Source organism: Rhinolophus sinicus, linkage group LG06 (assembly GCF_036562045.2).
Source record: "Rhinolophus sinicus isolate RSC01 linkage group LG06, ASM3656204v1, whole genome shotgun sequence".
Classification (NCBI taxonomy): Eukaryota; Metazoa; Chordata; class Mammalia; order Chiroptera; family Rhinolophidae; genus Rhinolophus; species Rhinolophus sinicus.
Window position 1 is genome coordinate 111,725,695 of NC_133756.1, and position 23,647 is coordinate 111,749,341.

The 23,647-nt window shown below is 38.3% G+C and overlaps 1 protein-coding gene across 22 annotated transcripts in view; it reads left to right on the plus strand.

Annotated features, from left to right (window-relative positions):
- DLG2 (discs large MAGUK scaffold protein 2) overlaps positions 1-23,647 on the plus strand; it is a 1,902,684-nt gene that overhangs the window by 1,872,029 nt on the left and 7,008 nt on the right. For 11 of the 22 annotated variants that reach the window (XM_074335663.1, XM_074335662.1, XM_074335667.1 and 8 more), the window contains 5 exons: positions 2,119-2,164; positions 12,811-12,861; positions 14,288-14,389; positions 16,741-16,913; positions 18,998-19,107. In XM_074335663.1, the coding sequence (XP_074191764.1) occupies positions 2,119-2,164; positions 12,811-12,861; positions 14,288-14,389; positions 16,741-16,913; positions 18,998-19,107 (482 nt within the window). Of the gene's footprint in view, positions 1-1,202; positions 1,303-2,118; positions 2,165-5,342; positions 5,385-12,810; positions 12,862-14,287; positions 14,390-16,740; positions 16,914-18,997; positions 19,108-23,647 lie in introns of all 22 variants that reach the window. The other 11 variants (XM_074335659.1, XM_074335671.1, XM_074335664.1 and 8 more) reach the window with 3 other exon arrangements.

Consider the following 23,647-nt stretch of genomic DNA (forward strand, 5'->3'; position numbering starts at 1 on the left):
AATATGGATGGCAATCAAGCTGGCAAAACATATTTTTTAAATGCTATGTGACTATGAAATTACTAACACTTGCATGGCTTATAGTTCATAAAATGACTGTGAACACATTTCCCAAAGAAGGACCCCAGCAGACATTTACTTAACAGCAACAGTGGGAATAAATGAATTTTTCTTGAGTCTTCTAGGCAAGCATCTGATATTCACTTGAATGAATAAGTTCTAATATATGTATTATATTATGTATATATGTATTATTTTAAATTCAGCCTCATTTAAGCTAATGGAATGGTTTACATTTTTAAGGACAGTCCTTCTTCCATTCTTTTTTATCATATCATAATATAGATAAGTAACCATTATATCTCCCTTACTTGAGTAAATATCAATTTAGTACCTCTTTAGTAACAATTTTAACAGATTTTGGTTGACTGTGTCCTTACTGTCACCAGCTAGCTCTGTAGCATTGTCAGGAGACTCAACCTCTCTGTGCCTGTGACACCCTTGTCTACAAATGAGGGCTTGGGGCTCAATTATATTTAACACCTCTTTGAATGAAAATATTACGCGATATCACATCTGTGTATGAAACAGCTATAATTATCATATACGTATCATGAATCTCCACACTTCTCTTGGGGTTTTAATTAAATCCAAGCTGAAGTAACTTAAATTCAAGTTATTTAAAAAGACATCTAGACACTGATGTGTCTAGTGTCTCTAGGAAAATATTTTCTACCTGATGATAATGATCCTGAAGATACATGTGTGCAGTACTTTAAGTTGCTGCTGCCCTACGCGAGTCTCACATTTTAAGAGCTGCTCTCATTATCCTCATTATGCAAATGAAGAAGATATTGAGGGTCAGAGAGATTTAGTTGCCTGTCTGAGGTGATAGACGAGCAAGCTGTAGAGCCAGACAGAAACTATAGGTCTTCTGCTTCCAATTTAATGCTCTTTTCCTCCATCACCATATCTGCAACCCATCTTTTAATTAGGAGATAATTCTTCCAAGGTGTCATCATTCCGAATTTACACTCCTTGAAAATAAAATCTGCCTTTAGGAACCCTCTGGCACCTCTTTAGACTATCCACTTGCGTCACTGCAGCTCTCTCTGCTTTTACAAACTAGTTGTTTTGTCAGCATGAGTGTGACAACAATTAGACGTCCCCTGTTTTTGCCCCATGCCTTTTCTCCTTCACAGTCATTCAATGACAAGCGTAAAAAGAGCTTCATCTTTTCACGAAAATTCCCATTCTACAAGAACAAGGAGCAGAGTGAGCAGGAAACCAGTGATCCTGAACGTAAGTAGATTCTCAAAGAGAATGTCACATACAACACAAGATATAAAAATCCTTCACGGGCAACACGCATGACGTAGGCTCCCCCACGCCACACGCCTAGGCAAACAAACATGGCAGACAGGCAGGTCAGGGCTTACTACTGTGACCAGTGTTTGGCTGCAGTCTGGATCCACCCCTTGAAGAAGCTCTTCTGTGAGGAATGCATTGGAGAGGGACTTGAGGAAGCTGGGACTTTGCTTCCAAACGTTTACCTGTGACCAGGAGTGGGTCTGGTTTGCCTTTTCTATCATGCAACTCTCTAGGGCTCGAGACAAATTCTATTCTGGGCAGGAATATTGGATTCCATTGCCACCTACATAGTTTGAAATGCATGCTAATTGGGAGCGATTAAATTCCTTGTATTGATTGCTAACATTTGTTCACTCTTTCTCTCCCAATAGCTCACTTACTGAACAGTGAGCTTGTATTGGTGGATACTACATCTAAGAATGTGTCATGAAACTTGGAGTGGATCATTGCTCTGAGTGGCACAGCTCTGTGGCAACATTGGCAGTGCACAAAAATGGCATCTGCTAAATCTTTCTCTTTTTGTTACAATCTTCTGCTTAAACGTTTTGAGTTGCTTTACAAATCTTTGAGTCTCAGCCCAGAGAGTTTGGGGTAAAAGTTGTTTCAAAAGGAGAGAGACTGGGATCCAGATTGCTTAGGCAACACGGTCTGTCATGGTAGTATCCATTTCAACTCCACTGACTTCTTCCTTCCTCTTCCGTGGCTGTTCTTCCTCTCTCATTGCTCTCTCTGGGGACTTCCATGCAGGACATCCCCGGATTAGGTGACGACGGTTATGGAACAAAGACTCTGAGTAAGTTCCCAGGAATGGTCACTGTAACTTTTCTTTTCTTTTCCCTTCCTTTTGAGTTTGGCTTTTGTTCCTTTTCTTGAGGGCCTTTCACTCCTAGCATGCACAAGATGCGAGTTTTATTTGTTACCTAGCTGTGAATGCTCCTACAAAGTAATTTTGAAACGTTTTGTTCTGCATGTCAGCATTGAAAAGCAAAGTGTGTCAGGCACTGTAACTTCTGTTGCAGATTACACCTTCCCTTTCTGACCATGTGATATGACCAACATGGTCCTGATGCCACCTGTTGCATCCCTTGCTCTGCTGCCTAATACTTCCCGGAGAGCAAGAAGCCATGTTGAATGAAAGGGCAAGCTAAATGTTCCAGAACAGGAAAGCAGAAACGTACTTTATGTCCTTTCTTCTGCCATTTCACCCAGACCTTGCCAAATTCCACAATTGGGTTGTGTGTGGCTATCAGTAAAGGAGCTATTTTACAGTCAAAAGGAACATGCATTCTCCAAAAGTAAATATTAAGCTATGTGATCTCCCACGAATAATTCTTTGTTATTAACTTTGATTTTTTTCTGACTTGCAGTGATCCTGCTTGAAACGTTTGTATGATAAAGTTTTAGATATGTATTAATATATTTCTCTATTAGTGATGTAGTAGCTGCATTACGTAATCAGATTTTCATTTTATAGTGGAAAATAAAATATATTAAACCTTTAAATCTTTTAGTTATTAATGCCTTTAGTCTGTGTCTCGTTGCACTGAGCAATAAAATATAATCAGCCTGTGTGTTAATATACTATGCTATGATTTTTCTTTCTTTAATACTAACTCCATTGTGTAGGCACCAGTGAAATAAGAACAGCGTTTTTGTGTCTTTTGCAACTGTATCACATATTCAATTTTTGTTTGTTTTGTTTTAATTTAACAGCTATGAGCAATATTTTTAGAAGCTGTTCATTTGTATAAAAATATAGCATTGAGCTGAACTTTGTTTTCAAGAGCTGTTTACATAACCCTGCGTAATAATACCTTTCATCCTTCAAATTGTTACTTTGGACTTTTTTTAAAGCTATGTATCTGTAGAAAACCAAATCTGATCAAGAGTAACCACTGAGCTCCTTAAAGATGAAAACTTTATCTTTGAGTCTCTATATGGAAGAGGTCATCAAATTTTTCTTGAATTCTTGGCTGAAGTTAAAATATTGATTTCAACATTGTCCAGATAACATCAAGTACCACCAAAGAGGGTTCCTAAATTTTCAGTTGAGTCAGGAGAGGGAAGCATGTTAATGCATTGCTAATAAATGAACATCACTAAAAGGTAGTGGCTATTGGAGTGTCAAAAAATAGGAGTGATGCCTTTTTAAATCCAGAATGTGTAAATGTTTCTTTACTCTTTAAAAACTGAACAGACTTCACTAGGTGAGGTCATTTGCCAATTAATGTTAGCGTTAGCCATAATTTAGACTTTAGCTGGAACATATTTTTAATTCCTTTTTACCTATAAAATGAGAAAATTCTGTTATCCAATATCTTGATGCTAAGAGACTGGTTGTTAAATGAAACGCTGCATGGTCCTACATTTTCCAGAGATAGTGTAGCTGAATTCTAAATTATTTTCAAAGTTAAAATCAAAAACAAACAAACAAAACACTGCCATCCCCAATTCTAGGTACTTAAGATAATCATGTACATAAAGATAGACCATTGTTGGGTGTATACCTTGACTTGCGTTTCAGTAACAGAAAACAAATTTGCACTGATTCATCTACACTTCTTTCCTAGTACCCCTCTTCACTTGTAAAATGTGTGCCCAATTAGTGCTGCAGTTCTGTTCATATACCAACATACAGAGAAACAATTCTCGTGAATTTAACCCATGCTTTGGTTTTCATTAGTTTCATGCTCTAAAAGTAATCCATCCCTAATGTGTTCATTAACTTGATTATGGGAATCCTTTATATATATATATATATATATATATATATATATATATATATATATAATCTCAAATCACCACTTTGTACACTTTACATGCATTATAATTTTGTCAACTATTCCTCAGTAGAGCTGAAAGAAAAGAAAACAAATCCATCCAATTGGCAAAAATCTATAGCAAATACATTTTAAAGCACCTTTATCCTGTTAGAGAATAATGTTATATATTCTTTTTCTAAAAACGTACAATTGCCACTTTTGAAAAAGCTGAAGTTGTTGCTAATGAGCTTCAGAAATCAAATAGTTACATATTCCTCACTTAATTAACCTGCTATACAAAGAAGCTGATAAGCTGATGAATTTATCTTCTGTACCTTAATACATAGTACAGATGAAAAGATATGATTTTATAAGTAAAAGCTATAAATCTGACATATACATCTCTGTTATGTGAGTTAAAAGGTGTTTTTATGACAATTTGAAATAAAACTGTACAAGCAAGTCATTCAACATGAATTAGAAACGTACTTCATGCCAGGACTTGCTTGGTATCAGAGCATTTATCTCCTGCCTGTTCCATTCTTCCAGAACCTAATAGCTATCCAAGCAAGAGTCTTAAAGTAAAAACAGGGAAATACTGAGCTGATTCACACACCATTTTTCAGTGACTCATTTCTTCTCCAAGGTTTTCTACTCACTCACTGAAGCAGGAAAGCTCTCCAACAATCCCTTTTTACCCTGAGAACTAGTTTAGGAATTCTTTAAATAGAAATAAAGTTCAAGGGATTCCAGGGATCAACTGGCAATTTGAAATGTAATGTTCCTGCAAAACACCTAAAGGCCAAACTAGAGAAACAAAAAGCCTGCAAGAAAACTGCCCATTTAGAAGCTCCTGAATTTATAGCCAAGAAACATCCAGCTGAGATGTTGACCTTAGTAACACCAATCTAGAAAATCAGACCTAGAGGAATGGGTCAAAGGAACGTGCTTAGATGACATTATACATTTTTTGTAATTAAAGATACTTTCCTAAAAAGGAGACACAGCAATCAAGTAATAGTTTCCTCCTGTAAGATGGAGATAAAGTTTTCATCTTTTTTATCTTACCTGCGTTTTCTTAAAGCGGTCTCCTCTGCAAACTTTTACTAGCCTTTTGCTCACATTTCTAGCCGCCTTGCATGAGTGTATTAAGTTCTGGCTGCTCCCCAGTGCTTGGTATCTCTTTAATTTGCTGTGCTGTTTTTGCAGAACATGTTTCTTCTAATGCCAGCGATAGCGAAAGTAGCTACCGTAAGTTATTGCTTTGGTTTGTGCTTCTTTCCTTTGCAATTGCCTCATTGCCCGTGGTGGTCATTTCAGATTTTTGCTGTTGTGTTTCGATTGCTGCCCTTTTATCATCTTCATCCAAAGCAAATGGCTTGAAATGAAATCATCCTTTGATGTGGAAAGATACAAAAGACACTAGGGCCATCGGTGAACTCTTACGTGATTTATGCAAGCAGTTCCTATCTCAGTTGACTGTGGTCTATGATGCAATTCTCCCAGAGAAGGTAGGGGGAAGTTCAACCCGGTAGATTTTGACATTCTGCCCCTTCCAAAATAATTTAAACTCCTTGCAGGAGGGTTGAAAAGTCATGGGGTTTTTTTTCTTCTCATTTTGCCTTTTCCTTTCCGTTCCTGGCTCCCCTTTACCAGAGAAATATTCATAAATGACGGTGTTCCTTTTAAATAGAGCATGAACCTTTTATATCTCTTCTCTCCTTGATTACTATTTTAATGTAGTTACTATGCTATATCTAACTTTATATTTTTGATGGTTGGGAAGTGATGAAAAAGTTTCATCCTTTAATGTTGAAGGAACTCACGTGTGTTTTTTTAAGTGAACAAATCTTGGATCAGAAAGCTTAGCTGAAAAGGTAGGTAACTACTTAAAAATTATTTCTGGTCTTTGTTTGGTCACCTCAAGCCATTTGCTTAGTGTACAAAAATATTCACCAAACACCAAACACATCCTTTTGATCCATTCTTATGGTTTCTTACCACCTACTTATTGGTTTTTGGTGACAAACATAGGTACATATTATTACTGTGATTTTTACAATTTCTATAGTATTTATTTGTAGTCCTTAGTGAAATGGATTACTCAAAAATCAGTTGCCAAAGATATTTAAAAAACTGCCGGCCCAATATATAGGACCCATAGCTACCAAGACAGAAATTGGTTAGGTTTTTGTTTGGTTTTTTCTTTCCTTGAATATTGAATTAATTGAAAACTAGAATAGTTTTTGTTTGTTTTGATTTTGGTTTTTCCATTATAGCATGGTACTCTACAAAACCATGCCTGTTTTGAAGTGGGGTGCCAAGTAGTTTGCTTGGAGTGTGACAAATTTAAGTTGGATTTTGCGAATGGCTTTGGAGAATCAGTTGGTGGCAAATAGAAAACAGCACAAAAGAGGAAAGATGGCAGAGGGAAGTCAAGGCCAGAGGAAGAAGATGAAACATACCACAGAATGAAATGAAAAAAACTTGTGATGAGACACCCTTGATCCATCAATTTTAGAACCACCTAATCTTCTTTAAAAGAAAGACAAGTCTTATTAATGAAGGAATCAAGTGTTCTCATTCTCAATGTGGTCCTTAATATTTTTTACATTTTTTCTATTCTTATAATTTTTACAACTGTCCAAGCTTGGAGAAACATCCTCCCACCCTTCTTTTCATTTGATTTTACAATAAGAAACCAAACCAAGAAGAAGTGACCAAAGATTGTCCCCATGACACCTGCGGTACCCTCAATATAACTTGTTTGCTGAGTTTCATGGAGACCAATGACCCTACTTTCTTTGATGTTCAGTTTTCAATTTTTAAGGGTTGTTTGTCCCTCCTGTAGACACATGTATAGAAAGGGGAAACATCATACCTTATTTATTCAATTTGTTTTATGGAAAGTATATACAAGAACTGCCTTTTCCTTTGGAAATCTTTTTTTAGAGTATTTTAGAGGTCCCTCTTTCTTCTTCAGAGGTGGGAATATTTTTCCAAGAATCATTAAGTTATAAAAATTGGGCCAAAGCTTTCAGCAGCTCAACACATTTTGGTAGTGATGCTCCAAGATGACATCAAATAATCTTTTCACTCTCAAATAGTAGGTGCACATAAATGTTAATTGAGTGAATAAAGGAAACAAGTTACAAGCAGCTTGAGTTATCTATGAGAAGAGTTGGCACTGGACTCTATGATATTACTAGAGCAAATGTGGAGTCCAATAATCTATAATGGCTTGGTTTTCATCTGAGGTTATAGAAGGTCAGCCACTCAGATTGCTTTCTTTACAAATGACCAAAAATAAGAAGAGTTTTTGTCATAGCTTAGAGGAGTAAATGATATTTCTTTCCCCAATATGGAAATATGAGGAATTCTAGGTGAATATTCATTTACCATTCAACATCTACTATTTGTCATGTTCTTTTCATAGGCACCCTGAGACCCAATATGAATCTCAACCAACTCTAGAACTCAGCACACATATAGTGGAGAGATCATAAATTAAAAATGCACAAAATATGGCAGTTTCTAGGGTAAGAGTCTAGCCCAAAAATAGCGGGAGCTTCAGAGGTGATTTCAAAGAGAAAATTCCCCTTGAGCTGAGCTTTGGAAACATGAGGTTCTTGCCAGCTAGACAAGTTGAGGTAGAAACTTTCCAGGCAGGGCAGGGGCAGGGAAAAAGGCAGAGGCTTGAGACAGACATGGTTTCCAGAAAATGCCCTTTTGAAATCAAAATAGGATGCATTTTCTATTGAATTCCTGTCTTTGCTGTAGTTATGACTGACCTTTTTGTTTTATGAATAGCAGTATAGACAAATACTAAAAAGACACTTTATTCACTGATCTTCAGGTATTATGTTTTAGTCTTAGCACCATTTCATGTCCATTCTGGGGACAAATGGCTTTTTAAAAATGGTCAGTATTTAGAAACAAAAACCCAGGCCACTATGTTCCACAATTCTAGAGGGCACCATTCACACTGCATCCTGGAGTTACACAGTGTGACAACCTTCCTTGAAAGCCTCACACATTTCCTGAGATGCACACACATACACACACACACACGCACATTTACACAAACTTCAAATTCTAACAAATAGCTCAGAACTTTGCTGCACCATCTCAAGCATTAAGGTTTTATTTTTGCCAAAGTCCAAATATAATGAGCACTAGCCAAAATGCAATTAATTACAGCGCATGTTGTCTAATTATACAAAATGGCACACCTCAAAACTATCTTATTTAAAGGCTAATTCCAGATTTCTGTCTCTCAACAAAGTAGAACAGTACAGGCTTCTATTTGTGGTTGTTTTGTGTCTTAGCTTTCAATTGCCCTTGTATTGAGATGCAATCAAGAGCATGTAGTCATAATGGAGACTTCTCAAATCTCCACAGCGGAAGACCTGCCTTCCTCACAGCTCAGTAAAGCTCTTTATGGCCTTATGGATATGGGGGAGCTAATGACCCTCCTTCTAACCCGCTGGTGCTCATCAGCTGAATTGGATTTTCAAAATAAGGATCTTGAAGCAAGGATCTGAGTGAAATTTTGAGGTGTTGACATGAGGAGACCCAAGACGCTTCCAATGTAATCAGTCAAAATGATGCCTATTTTCTTCTTTCTCCACTCGGCTCAAATATTGCCCTTATAGTTCCTCTAGTTCTTTAACCTTTATAAAGCAGTTTTTCATTCCATCTATTTTCTCATTTGATTTCTGCAGCAAAGCTATGAGATATATCTTATAGTAATACTCCATTTCCCAGGAAGCTGAAGCTGCAAGAGGCAACATACCTCACAAATGTGGTAGCATTTCAAGTCCAATTAAGATATTTTAATTCTGAATCCCATACATTTTCACTCTAACCTATAGTTTGTAATCCAAGCCTCTTCACATATTATCTAGTACATTTCAACCATTCCATACCACCTATTAAATTAATACAAGCAGCAGCATTTATATAGGATTGACTATGTTCTAAGCCTGGTGTTAATGTTCTATGTATATTAACTGATTTAATCTTCTGAACGCCCCATGGAGACACTGAACCACTAATTCACTATGTGATCTTAAAGAAATCACTCAACGTCTTTGAACCTCAGTTCTCCTATGTAAAATGAGTAGCTTGGGTTAGAACAGGGAGGGCAAGTAGGTTTTAATCAAGATTCCAACTCTGACTGATTGGTCATAACTGCCTGAAGAGTTGTATTGAAAAGTATTGAGGCCAAGTTGAGACTTGTGGCAACGATCAACTTGTGATGCCTGTGACGGGCCTGGAATGGGGGTGGTAACATCATGTGCTACACAGTCACCATCTATGAAACACATAAACTCCAAACCCTTTCTTAACTTTAACATTCTATGGCTCTAAGAACCTAACTTATTCTTACTAATCATCAAATCCAGGCACTGAACACTAAATTTAGAACATTAAATGTATCACCACTGGGCTTCACCAGCCTCTCTTTTCTAGTTTCAAAAATTCCTGAAGAACATCAATTTGCTTTTCTCGATCGCAAGTGCATATCCAGGTCTTACTCCTAGTCTCTCTTATTGTGACTTGCTTCCAGTTGAAACACAAAGTGTTTCATGGAGATTGGTACAAAGGCCTTTGCTAAGTTTCCTACAGCTGCAGATGTCCACACACAGCGCTGCCACTCGCCCACTCTCAGCCACACAATTGCAAAAACAAGACCAAGTAATAGTCTGTACCTTTTTGTCAGCTGTTATTTCCAAGTGCCAACACCTCCTGAGCAAAAAATAAAAAAACTACTAAGAATAACTATTTTGTGGAGATGACACAGCAGCATTTTTTTTAAGAGTTTGTGTTTACGGATGGAACAACTTCTGGCCTCTCAGTGACTCTGACCCAGTTCAACTCCTATCTCTGCCACCCATCCTTTGTTCATCTGTAGGGTCTTCCCTTACATCCCAGTCCCCACAGAGAATTCTATATCTCTTGCCTTTTTGAGATAGTGTCATATACTCCACAAGGAGTCAAAAAAGATATAGTTTTAAGTCTTGACTCCACTATTTACTAACTGAGAAAACAGACTCCATTGATGTCTCTGAGCTTCAGTTTCTTCATCTGTAAAATGGGTTAGCACCACAGCACATACCTAAAAAGAAATAGCTGTGAAAAATAGACGCCCATGGATGTAAAAGCCCTTGATGGCCTGGAATACACACATGAGTATCTTTCCTCCCTTGCTGTGACTTTTATTGCCTTCTCTTCTCAGTCTCCTTTCCATTATCCATAGAGCTTTTTATTCTTGAACATGAAAGTGAAAATCGGTTTAAAGTGCTGAATTCCCAGCTATTCTGTAATACCAGCTGCCATAGCTTCCCTTCCTTACATACTCCCTGAGTGTCACAAGCTCTTTAGTATTGGGATGGGCCTTATAAGGAGGTACTTTGCCACTGCTGTCCGCTAGTCTTACTGCTCTGAACAAGAGTCAGTGCCTTTGGTAAGTTAGAAAATAAACCAAAAAGCAATGAATAAACAAAGAACTACAGAACTGTCTAACAAAGTTAATCAATGCTATGTTGCCTTGACCAGTTTTCTGAATCACAAATAATACATACAGACACTAAATGTCTTATTTAAAGTTTGCCTTTAGAATGTCCCATCTGAACGATCTGCAAGGTCATTGGAAAGAAATTCCTCCTACAGGAACATGATGTGTTACATTCACTTAGAGAAAACCACACTTTCCAAAATGAAAACCTGCACAGAAATGCAAAGTAGAACCTATCTTTGGCCTCATTGATCATCCTGTTTTCTACCCCTAAAGTCAGAATGCAAATTCACTGACCTCTGTGTGTTAAACACTGGGGAAAGAGTAGAAAGGGAAACCCTTGCATTCATGGACTTCCCAGTCTAGTGGAGAAGTCTAAGTATCATCTAATGGTTAAAACCTTTCTTATTCCATTACATTCTTTCCTCATATCAATCATTTCATGGAGATTTCCCTGTAAAGTTACAGCCTAACATTGCAGTGTTAGTCTGTGATGCTTCAATTCCTAAAGCTATGCTTTTCCCCCAACCATTTGACACTTATTTTTTTGAATTCCTATAACCTCTACATCTCAGGCTTTAGATAATTGAGGCCTGGGGCTTAGCAATCAATCATCTTTTTTCCTTTTTTCTTTCTTTTTTTTTTCTTCTTTTTTTGCCCAGTCTCTGTAAATTTCAGGAGTTTTGTTTATTTAAAGGAATCATTTTTTCCTGAATGAAAAAAAAAAATTGAGAATCTGACTCCTCATATACCAAACCACTGTCCAGATGTGGGATTGTCCCCTGAAGACTTCTGGAGGAGCTATAAGTAGATGCCACTTAGAAGGAACATCAGGCCCATTGTCCGTGCCCTTAGGAAGTAGCTCGGCCTAGCAGTCCTTTCTGACAGTGGGCCCTGCTTGAGGGTGAGGTAAGATGTGGCAGGCCAGGGCCATTTCTCATGCTTCAAAATGTAAGACACTCCACCCCACCTCAGCTACCCAGTCTCCAGGGAAGACATCTGTACTTTATCCACATATTGTTTAATTTCCCCAAATCACTTGTCAGTATCAGAACTGTCTGTGATAATAACTCCTTGTATGAAATAAACTCACCGGTCTGATGCTGTGACCACTGAAGGAGCAGCATGTGGTCCTGACAGACTGTGACAGTGTGTCAGGGATAATGAAGAGATAAAGCAGTGAGATTCATTGCCCTTTGGCATCAGGGAAAACTCATATCACAGTCCTCCTCCATAGAATAGCAGACAGGAAGTCCTTTTCAACAGCCCTAAACTATTTCTCCACCAAAGCTTAAACAGGCCTAGGCCTGAAGCAAATGAAAGAGCAGACCCTTCTGGGTTTGCAGCTGAATCAGACTGATCTCATGCCCAGGTCATCAACTGCGTGAAAAAGATGACTGAAGAAAATAATTGCCTAAAACCAATTTACGTCCCATGGTTATTGTTGACTTGAGGCCCACCATGAATCAGAAGCTTGTAGCAAATGATGTTGGAGGGCTTGACACCTTTACTACATTATCTTTCTTAATTCTTTTTCCAAAGTCTCAGGCTAGATTAGGCAGCAGTTATAACCAGTGATTGAGGGTGTGCCTCAATTTTTTATCTTCATGAATTGACCCAGCATTTTCCTGATGAATTAACATTAGAGTAAAATCCTCAGTGCCTTGTAGTATATGCTGATGAAGTTTTTGTGTCAAATAAAACAGACACTTGCTTTTGAACGATGTGCTTCTCTGGGAAATAAAATAGAAGAGGAAATAAAAGGACCAGAAATGCTGATAATGTAGTAAGTAGCAAATGATCGGACGGACCCTGTCCTTGAACTAGGTGGTGTTAAGTAGTAATGCTGGGTGTAGAGGCCCCGCTGCTTCATTTCTCAGTGTCTGATGGAAGGCGGTCTCATAAGTCACTGTCCTGATGTACTGTAGATAGCTGGCCTCCAGTCATCACTTAGAGGTATGACCATCGATAGCCTGACACTATGATAGTGTAAACAGTTCTGTGAGGATGAAAGAATTTTTGGAATGGTTCAAGAAGCAAAAGCAAGGAAAATTAACCCTAAACTGTGTCTGTTTCCTGTGTTTCAGAACAGGGCTTGTAGCTGTGGTGTATGACTGCTTGTTAGTTCACTGTAATTTTTCTCTCTTCTCTTCTCAGGAGGGCAAGAAGACTTCATTCTTTCTTATGAGCCTGTCACAAGGCAGGAAAGTAAGTTTCCCAGCATGCTATGGTTCCTGGTTTCTAGGTCACAACAGGTGACACCATTACAGGAGGGAAAGAGGGAAGGCGTAAGGAAAATAAACTCTGCTTAGTGCTCAGCTGTCGGCAGACCAGACGCTCTCTCTTTCGCCCTGTCGTCAAACTAACAATTTTCCTGCTGACCATGGGCAGTGACAGCTCCAAAGAAGATGGAGCAGCTCTCCAGATGAGTGGTTCTTAGTGACACCCAAGTCACTAGCGAGCTCCATCTACAGGACCAACGGGTAAAATCGAGAGACTGACAACAGCTTAGTATCGGGAAGGGCTTTCTAGCAGACCTTTCCTAAGATACAAGCCACCTGTGAGCTGATCCAGAAGTCTGCATTTTCTTTTCCTGGAGGCATTCATACAGAGGCTAATGGCTATTGACAAAGATATTGCAAAGAAAATTCAAGCATCAGATGAGGAGTTATACCTAATGAACTTTAGAGTTCTCCCAACCCCATGATACAAAGGAATTGGGAAAACTCCAGCAAAGTATAAAGAGCATTTTGAGCTGAGGAAAAGAAATTATAAAAACATTAAGTTGTCGTTATTACTAACAATTACTTTTTAAAGTCATTGTCTAAACAATGGCCAAATAACTACTTTGAAATCTTTTTTCTCCTACTCAATTGACTAAATTCAATAGCTGTTTTGACATTGTGTAGGCATAACCTGAGAGTAAGCAAAACCCTTCCAAAAATGGCTTTTCATTGATAGACACTGCCGTTGCTTTTCCCTGTTAGTTAATTCCAGAAAGTAGGCAGAGCGAAGATAATGAGTGTGAAACATCAATTTCCCTAGGCAGGTCTGTGTGGGCAATTTATCCAATGAAGTAATGCCCTCAGCAGTTCTTACTGTTTGACAATGTCACTATAAAAATCACCCTTGCATGGGGCTGGCCCAGTGGCTCAGGCGGTTAGAGCTCCATGCTAACTCCGAAGGCTGCCGGTTCAATTCCCACATGGGCCAGTGGGCTCTCAACCACAAGGTTGCCAGTTCAATTCCTCAACTCCCGCAAGGGATGATGGGCAGTGCCCCCTGCAACTAAAATTGAACCTCCCGGATGGCTCAAAAGTTTGTTGGAGCGCATCCTCTCAACCACAAGGTTTCTGGTTCAACTCCCGCAAGGGATGGTGGGCTGTGCCCCCGCAACTAGAAAACAGCAACTGGACCTGGAGCTGAGCTGCATCCTCCACAACTAAGATTGAAAGGACAACAACTTGACTTGGAAAAAAGTCCTGGAAGTACACACTGTTCCCCAATAAAGTCCTGTTCCCCTTTCCCAATAAAATCTTAAAAAAGAAAAAAAAAAGAAAATCACCCTTGCAGGACAGTTTTGCAGTTGTTTCCACATCTTCCTTCTTATCTGCATCTTCCTTTCCTTCTGCAGTAAACTATACTCGGCCAGTGATTATCCTGGGCCCCATGAAGGATCGGATCAACGATGACTTGATATCTGAATTTCCTGACAAATTTGGCTCCTGTGTGCCTCGTACGTATCATTTTTCTATTCTCCAGAAAATAAGCTTGGCTCCTTTTGAGATGAAGAAACATGATTCTTTTCCTCCACTATTCTCTCCAGTGGTTCAAATACTACCAGTTACCTGTTATCCAAGCATCTCATTTAATTTTCTCTGCCTAACACTTTTTATCTACCCTGTCATGTATTGTTTTCTATCTAGTGAGTATAATATGTTCTCCCACCTGACTGTGGTTCCCTAGAAGGCAGAATGAATCTTGTCTTCGTAACTGCTGTGGCATTTAAAATAGAATAAGATTGTGATAGGTATGTTCTCATAGGATGATTGAAATGCCACTGAAACATCTTTTTTCCCAATAAGAAAGATCAGACAAAAAGCCACAGGTTGAAATCCTCAGGGCCATGTGTCAATCCAAAAAGAAAATAGCGTTTCCCCTATGTTTTAATAGTCTAAGTGTTGGGAGGATGAAGACAAAAAGATAAATAGAACTTTAATCTATCCTCTAGCCATTACAAGCTTGAATCTACTTTCCTGTCATTATAGACAATCATCAGGGCTCCTGGTCCCTCTGAGTACAGCCCCATAAATTCTATCTGCTCTTCCTCCTTCCACTCCACCATACTTTTCCCACTCACCCACCTCCGTCTCTCTTCCCATTGTGTCACATAAAAATCCATAAAGGCCTTCTGTGTAGATAGACAAACCACCAGAAAAATTTTAATTTATTCGATAATCAAGCTCTTACATCTCATCCCAACAAATATTTCTTTCTCACGCTACATTTTTTAAGCTCTATGCTTTGGAGTGTCTGTGACATTTCAGTGCTGCAAATGTCCCCTGGAATATATAAGAATAGCAGGAATTGCATATATGTGCAGTACATGCACAGAAGGGGCTGGATGATGGCTACATCTCATGAAACGTTCCCAGCAAGGGCTCTGGGAAGAGACCCTGCCATAGAACAAACATATCCTGAGAAACACTAGATAGAAAGGATCAAGTCAAACCTTAGTCCATTCATAGCAACTTCCAGTTCCTCCACTTTTGAAAGGAAAACAAAAAAGGCCGTCCTAAAGCATCATTTCCATTTCCCCCTTCACCTTGCACACTCTTTTCTTTCTTTTTTTAATTAATAGCACTATTTTATGATAATCAATACATGTTCATTGTACAAAACTTGGAAAATGCTAAAAAGAAAGTTAAACAAGAAAATAAAAAATATACAGAATCCCACACAGAACCCAGATATAACAACACTGTTAATATTTTCTTAGATTATCATCTACTCTTTCTTTCTATACATGCATATACATTTTCTCCTGTGATTGAGTACATATTAAATATAAGTATTTTTTGCTTAATATTATTTAAATTTTTATATAAATATTTTAAATGATTATTATGTCATAATTAATCATTTTTCCTCTATGGGTATTTTGGTTTTTCTTTACTTTTCACTATTATGAATTATAATTATAATTGTAACTATGCGTTATAATTATTGTTTATAATTTATAAACTAATATAATTGAACATCTTTAAGGATAAAATTTTATATAAGTTTTGATCATGTTTTAAGCAGATTACTAGGAATAGAATACCTGAGTCAAAGATTGGAAATATATTAACATTTTTTATTTATATTGATAGATTGTTTGCCCTTTTCCTCTTACTAAGAAGTTTAGCTATCTCTAGCCATGATTAAAGTTTAATCCCGCCTTAACTATGGTGATCTTGTTTGACATCTTTTAAAATCCCTGAATATATTTAAACTGTATGTCCATTTTGTTTTTTGGTTACATGATATATTGTCTTACTTCTTTGCATATGCCATTATCTTTTATTATGTGCTGAACATTGTGAGGCTACATTATTGAGAGTTTGCATTTTCTTAACTTCCTTTATAAAATATTAAGTTTTGGTTCTGGCATCTAATAATTTACTGACAGATCAGCTTCTTCCAGTAATGACTTGGTTTTAGACTTTGTAAAGATGTGTCTAACATAAATCTAGGTTACTCTTCTCACCGGTGGCCTTTCTGGGGCTACGGTATGGTCTCTAGACTCTCCAGTTAGAAATGGAAGTGGAGTGAATGTAATTGCCCTCTTGTGTTTCTCTTGTCAAGAGTGATAACCCTGTATTGCCTGTTGTCGAGTGTCTGAAAAGAGCTGTTCCATGTATTTTGTCTAGTTTTATAGGTGTTTACAGTGGGAGGCTAAGACGGGCATCTGTTACTATGTCATGGTCCTTCATATAACGTATTTTTATACATCTATGTTGAGGGTGTGGTGGTGGGGGAAACAAGAATAAAGGAAGTTTATAAATGCATGACCTTAATTTTACTATTTTTTGTTTTATAAAGATACTACAAGGCCAAAGCGTGACTACGAGGTGGATGGCAGAGACTATCACTTTGTCATTTCCAGAGAACAAATGGAGAAAGATATCCAAGAGCACAAGTTTATAGAAGCCGGCCAGTACAACGACAACTTGTATGGGACCAGTGTGCAGTCTGTGAGATTTGTAGCAGAAAGGGTATGTTCACCAATCGCCTTACACCTCCCCTGAAGAAGGGTCCCAGGTGACAAGATGCATTTTTTTGGTCATTACTCTCTCCTGATTGCAGTTGTAAATTTTGATTAAAGATTCCTTTTAAGACCTCTGAGTAGAGAACCACTTTGGAGCATGGTCGTTAATCTTTGTTCTACTCTCAATAAAATATGCCGATTGACTTGAGGGAGTAGGAGAGGAGCATAAACCTAACGGCAATGAGCAGCTTAAAGTTTATAAAGATCCACTTTGTCCTTGACTCACTTATCTTTGGCCCCAGTAAATAATATTGAATCTCGTAAAGAAGCTTCGTTACTCTTGGTTGTTTCGATCAGGATCCTCAATTCTTTTTGTTAGCAGGAGTTAACTGCTCATCTCCCTGGAAACTTGAGCTTCTCCTGATGGAGGTACATAGGTGGGGAAGACTGCCTCGCCTGCTGCTGGTGGAAATTCCAACTTAAAGGAGGTGGAGATGCTGTGATTCCCTTCCCGCTGATAATTTCAAAGGAATGGAAAAGGGGAGAATGTTCAAGAGAGAAGAGGAGAGGAAGGCACTTGAGTGTGGCTTTAAGATCTGCCTAGAGAGACATCCTAATCTGTGCACAGATGATTAGTTTCACAGGAGAAAAAAAGAGAATTAAGGGCCAATCACACTTGTTATATAATTAGTATTTGTTGGGTTGATTTAATTTGATACAACCTTTTTCCCCCCTTTTGATATACTGGTAAAAAAAATTAAATAAGAAATTGTAATGTCTTTCTGAGAATACACTAAGAAGTTGCATCTATTTTCTTCTCTCTCAAAAGTTAGCTATGTCATATTGTTTATAATCAATTTGTTGGATAATTGCATCTATTCTCCTCTTTGAGCTTGTAGATATGAGCTTTGTTAACTTAAATGTTCTGGCTGGTGAATAATCACACAACGTTTAGAGATTTTATGTATCTGCTGCGATTCATAGATACCAAACTTAGAATTTGTTACTTAAATGATAAAGGCTTAAGCCATCTTAGTGTGCGTCTCCTATAAGAGCTCAAGTATTGATGGACTCTGTTTATTTTCACTTGGATATTGTAGATGAGTTTTTATCCCCATTATTGATTTAAGACTGTTCCTATCTGCATAATATGTTTTTTTTCTTCTTGTGTGAAAGTTCTTCTAGCATCAGCGTAATGAGGCTGTTTCTCTCCAGGAGGTAGAATATGATGTGTGGCAAATGTATCTACTTTTCCAGAAATATTTAGCAAAGCAACTCTTTGTACTGAGCATACATTGCAGTGAAAGCCAAGTTAAATGAAGTGTGCTATAATGTAATAGGGTTTTTACTTTTTAACGAACAAATTTACATACCCCGTGCAAGCCTCTCTCTCAACATTGAAGATATAATACTTAGGGACCTCTTTTTGTGTCTTCCCTCCACTAGACTGAGCATATCGAGGGCAGGATGCATATAAGCATTCACCAATGTTTGTGGAAGTGCTCTAGATTCACACGATTACCATTCCTCCAAATTTAACATCAGGCAGGGTGAGACAAGACGTCTGTTTATTCCAGCCAACAGTCCTGTCAGCGCTCAAGACTTGGGTTTCAATCCTAGTACTGAGACTTTGGGCAAGTTAGTTAATATTTCTAAGCCTTAGTCTTCTCTTGTATAAAGTGCGGTTGATAATGGCCCTCATAGATTTGAGAATGCCTTCTTGCCAGTTGTCTTCACAGATGGTTTACGAGTTTCCTGAGAATAGACTCGTATTATGCATGTCTCCATATATTTAATTGTGCAAAGCATCAGGTATTTATTTAAGGAAACAAAGTTAACTGGGACAACACGTGTGAAATGTCTATTCCAGTGGCAGACTCTTAGTAAGGGGGTACTGACTATGAGTGATGTCAAGCCTTTGGTGATGACCTGTACGTCAGCTTTCCTTTATGCTTCGCCAGTATCCTTTGTCAGACCTGAGAAATCCATTACCCCTTATCTTCTCCTAAAGCACACTGACATTATTTCTAGAAAGCATTGGATTATGACCATTTTTTCTGGATTAACTACATGTTTTTCCTCTTTTACCAGGGCAAACACTGTATACTTGACGTATCAGGAAATGCCATCAAGCGACTACAAGTTGCCCAGCTCTACCCCATCGCTATCTTCATTAAACCGAAGTCTCTGGAGCCTCTGATGTAAGTGGAGACCCCTGCAGGCCTCAGCTGGCCTCCTGTACCTCGTGACCCAGCACATTATTAACAGCTTTCTTACACATCCCTACTAATGGGAAATGCCACTGCTGAATTTTTAAGCATTCCCCATTTTTAAAGCTATATTCAAGTTTTTTGAGCCGCTAGAGACATTACGTCAGTGATTCCTTAAAATGTCTTCGCTAATGTTTCTTTTATTTTCACTTCACAAGGTGTTTTATGTCTGTGCGTGATTTTGTTCTGTTTCGTTTGTTTTAAAGGTAGTTCGATTTAGTTTCGTTGTTCGGTTTGGTTTTCCAAATGATCAGTAGCATTATCTTTGAATTGTCTCTTACTTCTCAGAGCAGTTCCATGGGTAAATCTTTCTAAATGTGTGGGTTTATAAAGAGGGAATATACAATATTTTAGACTCTTTTCATTGGCATTTCACTTTTTTCTGTCATAGAATTCTTAAATTCCTTAATTAAAACCTCGTGTAGATAGACCACTATCCTTAATAGGGAGTTTTCTTCGTGGCTTGGCAACAAAACATCTATAACCTTAACCAATAGCTCCATGCCTGCACACATTTATGAATAAGGAAAAAATGCACGACTAGGATTTTTTTATTTTTCAGAGGACTTGTAAATTAACTTCCTTCAAAAATCAGTAAACAAATTGAGCAGATATTCATGATCTACCTATAACGTTCCATATGTTCTACAGCAATTTGATAGAGAGTGTTGGCATTGCTCTATGGACAACTCTCACACAAAAGTGAGGCCGCAGTAAACATGTAGGCAGCAGAGCAAAGAGGCTAAGAGCAAGACCTTGAAAATTAGTCAGGCTAGGTTTGGGTCTTTGCTTTGCCACTGATGAGTTATGTCCCTTTGGGCAAGTGGCTTGACCTCTACAAGATTTAGTTCCTCACCTCGAAACTAGACACATTCATAATATGGCCTTCATAGAGCTAGTGTAAAAGTTAAACAGGATCACAAATATAAAAAAGCTTCTTCCTACAGTCTTTGGCATACAGTAAGCACTCACTAAAGAGTAGCTGTTATTACTATAAAAGATTTCAAGTTATTTTATTCTAAATGGAATAAAGCTATCTTATGATTAGAAAAAACATAAATAGTACCTTTTCCAAGAGATCACAAGAGTTAATGCTAGCGTGTCTGTTGCAAGAGCTTTGTTCAAATATGCCTTCATTTGGGCCTCAAGACCTTAGAGTATTTGACAAGGTACAGAAGTGAACCACAAAGTGCTGGAAGACATTGCTGATGGAAAGACCAAAGAAAATGAAATTACTTCATCCCAGAGGTGAAAGCAGTTACTTGCTTAGGAAAACGGCTGTTTGCCTCTTCTCTGAGGATGAAGAAATGAAGCAAGCTGCAGCAGCTGCAATTGCAGCCTGAGAGAATTAAGTTAAATACGTAGTTGATCTCTGGGCAAGCTGCCAGAGCTTTATCTTAAAAGCAGACTATATTCTCATCAATAAAAGATAGACAAAGTTTCTTATCAGGATGAAAAAATAAAATCAGGGGGTCACTGAGAATTAGGCACCACGAATTTGGGTATTAAATTATAATATAAAGAGCATTGCCCATAGTTGGCACATGGAAAAATATGTTCATGATAAAATAATGGTTCTTGATAGTGTTATTCCCTGATAGAATGTATTAAATTTCTCCTTGTGTAGGATATTGCACAAAGTGAATTAAGCAACACCAAATTTCATTATGAAAAGGTAATTTATAATCTGTGAAGAGCCTCATAAATATTATTATGAATGCTAACGTTAATAAGAATTTCAAAAATGGCCCTCACATCCTGAGAACAGCATCTTAAAGGCCTGTTTCATAAATAGACGAAGAGGTTTCCACATCACAAACATGCGGTGGGGTGAATGGCTTCACAGGGAAGAGGCCTGAGGGAGAAACAGCAGTTGCACATTAGGATGAGTGTGAGATTGGGAGACAAATCCATCTGGTGCTCAGTAGGAGAAGGTCTACTTCCTTCCACAATGATGAGGTGACTTATTTAGTTTTGCCTTAGGGCATTGTCACAGCCACTTATCACCAAGGAAGATTAAGCAGAGGGAAGGCTGGATTCCTCCTTGAGGACAGTGAATCTGACAGAATGTGCTGCAGCCATAATCCCAGGTCTCCCATGCAGTCATGGTGACGTTCGAACCAATATGCTCTTATTTGTAAATGCTGGGTGTTTACTTTGCAGTTCACTCTTTTCCAAGGGTTTCACTTCAGGAGCAAAGCTGGAATCAATTGTCCATTCCCCAGGAAGGAGTGAATGCTAGGTCAGCTGGAACAAGAGCATGGCAGCTGTCACATTTAGGCATGGATACATCATCACACGTGTTATTTCTCCAGGGCATCGTCCCCATCAAACCACAGACTCGTTAGCACACACGTAGCTGACTCTTCAGAGAAACATAAGATCAAGGGCATGTATGAAAGAGATGTTCTTTTTATATTGTGTTGCCTTGTGATTTCTGTTCCCTGCACCACCCCATAGCAATGAGAAGTTTTCCCGTCTCTTCACCTTGCCACCCCAATCTGCTCTTACCTTCTTGCTCCCATGATGGCCTGTGTTCACTCCTCTATTCAACTATAACATAATTATATGTTTTTGTCTAGCTCTCCATTCATTCATTCATTCACTTACTCATTCAACAAATAAGTGTGGAGTCAGGCTCCATTCCACATGCTGATGAACAAGCCATGGTCTCTGCCCTCAAAAAACTCACAGATTAGGCAAAAAGACAAAACAAATTCATATACTAGAGGATTAAAAACCTAAATGTAGTCTTTGTTACAATAAGTGCAAAGGGAATTGAAAGAAGACAGCCCAGCATGGGCCAGGGAAGTCAAAGAAGATCCGAACCTCCATGATTTCTTGAAATCTGGAGCAAAACACTATCTGTGAAAAGTATCCCTTTGTTTAGCCCAGCATCTCCTGAGAGTGACAACCATTCACACCTTCCAGAGCTAGTGCTATTTGGGAGGAGAATTACAGCTACCATCTCTCAGGATGAGATGAGTTTATTTCAGTAGTAAGAGTTCAGGAAATGTCCATTTCTTTATATTGCACCCATCAGCATCGTATGCAGAATCACATTAATATCTGGCTTCAGTTTTTTTGTTTTTTTCCAAATAAGTCTCTTGAAAACAAGTCTTGGTATAATGGAAAATCTGTTTGACTAAAAATTGGTTTAAAAAAACTTTGAGTTCTTACATCTGATGTACTCTTTATTAAACATACAACCTTAGGCACGTCACTTGACTATCTCAGGCCTCACTTACTTGCTCAGAAAAAAAGGAATTGACTGAGACCACATCTTCTAAACCCAGACCTCTGGCATCCTAAATGACATGCAAAGACAGCAATGCCTTTGGGAAATAATCTCTGGGGAAACTGCCAGAGCTGTATCTTAAATACAGAATTCTACATGTACCTGTGATGCTTCCCGATGGGCCCACTGAATTGTCTTTTCTCTCAGCTGGACTTTTGTCACTCCAGTGCGGTCACACTGGTATTCTTATGATGATCAAAGACAATGATTATCAGTCTTTGATTAATAAAATGTCTTTAAGAAAAAATGAGAAGACAAATCATTTTTATTTAATAAGTGCAGCTTGGTAGGCAAAAAAAAAAAAAAAATGTAACACCAGAGGACATGGGAGGATAAAGCTGCCACTGGCTAGGACTCAATAGATTAGGTTATTTTCCATTTCCCTCGACCTCAATTTGTCCTTGAGCATAGGTTGGGTTTAAATAAACTTACAACGATTAAGCAGCACAGGCTAACAGAAAGAAAAGGACAGAGAATCCTTCCCAGGCATAATTCCTTTATAACCCATTCTCCTATCAGAACAAAAATAAACCAAAGTGAGCATCAGAGATTCTTATCAAGTCCTCTAACGTGGCTCACTGATTGATATTACTTCCTTACAGCCTATCGGAAAATATTTTGGTCCCAGTGCTTTTGATTGTTACATTCTCTCTGTGTACATTTTAATTCAAGCCTTTAGCAGCTCCTTGAGATTCCATTGGATTATAAAAACAGAGGAAGTTAAGGCTCTGGTTGCTACCGACATGTGGTGGCATTAGCAGAAGTTGAGCAGCGAGGCGGACAGATGCCTGTTGGGCCTGAAATATACGTACACCTAAGGGGCCTGTCTCCTTTTCTATAATTCTTCGGAAGCACTTTCTGTGTTTCTCCAGTCCACGTTTTCTGCTGCACGTTGAAGATGAACAGCAGCCCTGAGGGAGGATAGGGGAGTCGAGAAATCAAAGCCTTCTGCAAGGTCAGGACCTAAGAACAGTCAAGTTGTGTTCTCTCAGATATAATGAGGTCCAAAATTCTGTGATGTACCTTCCTTTCTCTCCATCTCTTCTCCTCCCTCTCACCACCCCTGGAAGATTTCATTCAGTTCTACGTGCCACATTTAAGAGAGGTTGCGATAGACCAGAACAAATTCCAAGGAAGGTTGGCCAGGAAAGTTAGGATTTGGAAATCACATCC